At 33.0% G+C, this 3,332-nt stretch overlaps 1 protein-coding gene across 3 annotated transcripts in view; it reads left to right on the forward strand.

The window, feature by feature from the left end:
• LOC119592553 (ELMO domain-containing protein 3-like) overlaps positions 1-1,870 on the forward strand; it is an 11,960-nt gene extending 10,090 nt beyond the window's left edge. For all 3 annotated transcript variants that reach the window (XM_037941422.1, XM_037941420.1, XM_037941421.1), the window contains exons 6-9: positions 144-265; positions 520-728; positions 1,124-1,251; positions 1,413-1,870. In XM_037941422.1, coding sequence (XP_037797350.1) covers positions 144-265; positions 520-728; positions 1,124-1,251; positions 1,413-1,510 — 557 coding nt within the window. In that variant the 3' untranslated portion in view covers positions 1,511-1,870. The remainder of the gene's footprint in view (positions 1-143; positions 266-519; positions 729-1,123; positions 1,252-1,412) is intronic.
• The last annotated feature ends 1,462 nt before the right edge of the window (positions 1,871-3,332 follow it).

The raw sequence follows: 3,332 nt of genomic DNA on the forward strand, positions 1-3,332 counted from the left end.
ATACTGAAATTACAGTGGACATGCCATCCCAGTCAAAATAAAGTATATGTTGTGAAGAAGTAGGACTGAAATATATTTTATTGTAAAATTGTTATTTTGTTATCTTCTTTTGTTGTTGAAATTTCTTTTCCATCATGTTACAGGTCAGTTTGACAACAGTGAGCCAATTCACCTTCAAATTCTTCAGACAGTGTACAAGGTTCTAACAGGCACCAAGATAGACTGCCCACGCTTTGGCAACCACTGGGATGTCATTGGCTTTCAGGTGAGACAATCTGTGAGGTGAATGAAGAATGGACTTGTTTCTTTGCATTTTTACTTTCAAAGGATTTATTTTTCAACAAGGAAGAAACGTTGGGAAGGGAAAGGCAAGGATGATATACTAATGTTCATGAACACTGGAGATGAAGAATTAATATTCCAGAAAAATTAGTAGGGGTGTGTATAGTGAAGCATGGAATTAGGAAGTCAGTACACATTTTGTGATTTTTTTATTGTAATAGATCACTTTGTTTACAGGGTGTGGATCCAGCAACAGATCTTCGAGGCGTTGGCTTACTAGGCTTGGTTCATGCTCTTCATTTATTAACCTATGAAGCAGTACTGCCACTGGCAAGGGACATATTCCGTCTAAGTCATGACCAGCACTCCCAGTTTCCATTCATGGTGCTTTCCATAAACGTAACTCGCATATCGTTGCAAACCCTTCGGGAAGGTCATCTCAACAAGTGAGTATAGCTTGTGTTCTGAAATTTCTGAATATATTTTGGAAAGTTTTGTGTTGTGTTTAATGATTAGAATATTTATGTTGTATTGGTGGAAGTAGGATAAGAATAAAGTTTCACAAAATGGATGTCACTTTACATTTGTATGTTACTATTAATTAGATGGTAATCATATTAATTAACAGTTTTGCATTAAGTTTTGAAAGAAGTGTAATGAAAGAATGAAAAATTAATGAATGAGGAGAAAAAAAAAGATGGTAACTAAAGAATGGTATAAGAAGAGGAGAGCAAAGACAGCATAAAGGAGGAAATGAAGAAGAAAAATTTTGTGTTAAATTTGTTTTTGTAACTGATATTAATGTCACATATATAATTGTACATTGTTCTTATATTCTCAGGGAGTGTAATAGCCGTGGCAATGTAAGACATGTCCTGAACGAGTATTTCACAGCTGTTATGTTCCATATTTATTGGATATGGAAAACAGAATGCAAAACCATAAAAGATTCAGGTTTTCTGATAAAAGGTAAGATTCACTTCACTTTCCTTTTTTTGTCTGTTATTTTAAAACATGCAGTTGGTTTATATGATTTGTAATTAATTTTCATTAATATTTCTTCGTAAGATAAATTCTCTTCCAGTACTGTTGATTGCCACAAATTTCTTACATCTTATTATTGTTTTTAGATGCCGAAGCTTACTGCAAGAGGAATGTAAAGACAGTTTTGCAAAAGTTACAGGCACAGCTCCGCAAATACTCGCATCAGGAAGCTGAAATGTTGTGATTATGCAGAATAAACATTTTTCTGTATGTATGGAAGGATCTCAGTGATATACAAGCTTATTCAATATGATATATAAGAAGAGAGAGTGATTGGTTGTGAGTATACAGGTGTTAGGTGACCTTTTTGGTCAAGGTTTTATATATATAAGAAGACAATACTTGAATTATTAGATTTTCGTTCTGTTATGTGCTCTATATGTTTATTTTTAGAAGATGGTAAAAACTCTTTTAAAGTGCCACAAATACCATACGACTATGGCATACTTGGGTTAAAAGATTTGAAGTGGTTCTATTTTGGGGTATCTTAAAGGATTGTAAAAGGCCTTTCACAAACAACTATGATGAGTAAATAAAAAAAAAAGTTGTTGGAATTGTTAGGGGGGTAATGAGGTGTCTTATATTTGGTAATTAAGATTTTTATTTTCCCCCATGTGATTTTTTTGAATTTCTTTAACAAAGTTCAGGAATATATATATATTGACTAAGCAGTTCTTATGGTCATATGTGGCAAAGCATGAAGCTAACAATGTGAAATACGCTTTTCATATTTAACAAGGAATGTTCATTATGCTATGCTGTATGAAGCTAAGTTATTTCTGCTAATGAGAAATAGATTTATTTGAGTAAAAATATAATAATAGGAAGTATATGACATCATAAGGAAACTGAATACATGAATATAAGTTGACCATTGTGTTTGTGACAGCGGTGCAGATCTCAGTACCTGTGATATGCTTTTGTGTTTTGTGATACTTAGTATGTGGACTAACAATGACAAAGATAGATGTGAATCTGCATGACGAGCTTAATTAACCCAGTTGAGAATCATGAGAATGTCTTGGTATCTTGAAAGTTGATATTATTTTTTAAGAAGCTTTTACATTTGTTTTTCCTGCTTTAACAGTGATGTGAAAAGATATTTAAGGTATTTATCATAAGGAAATCAGAGATATAACAATATCTACCAAGACACGTAATACATGTTCAAACTTTTCATATCATGTTGCATATTGAATTAGACAATATTTTCAAGGTTGGTGATCAAGTCAGACAAACTGAAGAAAACCCAAAATGACATTAGTTAATGTGATATGAAGGAAGGGAATAATTAGTGAAGTATGATGGAAACCTAACAATATTGCTCATTTTCTGTAGATAGTACTGTTGCACATTAGCTGGAATACCTCTCGTAACTTTTTATTAGACATTTATTGCTAATGGATCACCTCACTGCACTGTAGTATTGATGTATGGTACAACATGCCCGCACATTGTGTGACTCTCTATGTACAATGCCCAGGTCAGGCTGGCCTACTTATTATTATGTTTTAGTTGCTAGGAGTTGTTTAGAATGTCTGTGTAGATTTCCTTTGTAGCACTGTACTTGGGTAGGTGCTGTGTTCTGATAGTTTGCTCCAAAAGTTGGTCCAGGGATAGTTCAGAACCCTTTACTGGGACCTTCTTGATTAGGTAGATTTTGTTTGTATGAGTAGCTTTAAGAAGAATATTTTAAAAGTACTTATTTTGTTGATTCCAGGCTGTGTAATTACAAAGTGTGAGCATGTAATGGTGGCTTTCAAGTAACTAGTAATTATGGTCTTCAACAACAACTACTTTAACAATGTATACTTCAGAGATGTGCACTTCTCAGTTAGTATAATGATGTCTATGGTAATAATAGAATTATGATTTTTGTAGATGGAACTCACAAAATATGGCAATGTTTTTTAATTAATTTGGATAATTTCATTGGCTTTGTTAAGTTCCACTGATTTAAGTTATAACTGTTGTTCAAATTCTGTAAGTTAAATTCCACCTACTGC

Source organism: Penaeus monodon, chromosome 30, assembly GCF_015228065.2.
Source record: "Penaeus monodon isolate SGIC_2016 chromosome 30, NSTDA_Pmon_1, whole genome shotgun sequence".
Taxonomy (NCBI): Eukaryota; Metazoa; Arthropoda; class Malacostraca; order Decapoda; family Penaeidae; genus Penaeus; species Penaeus monodon.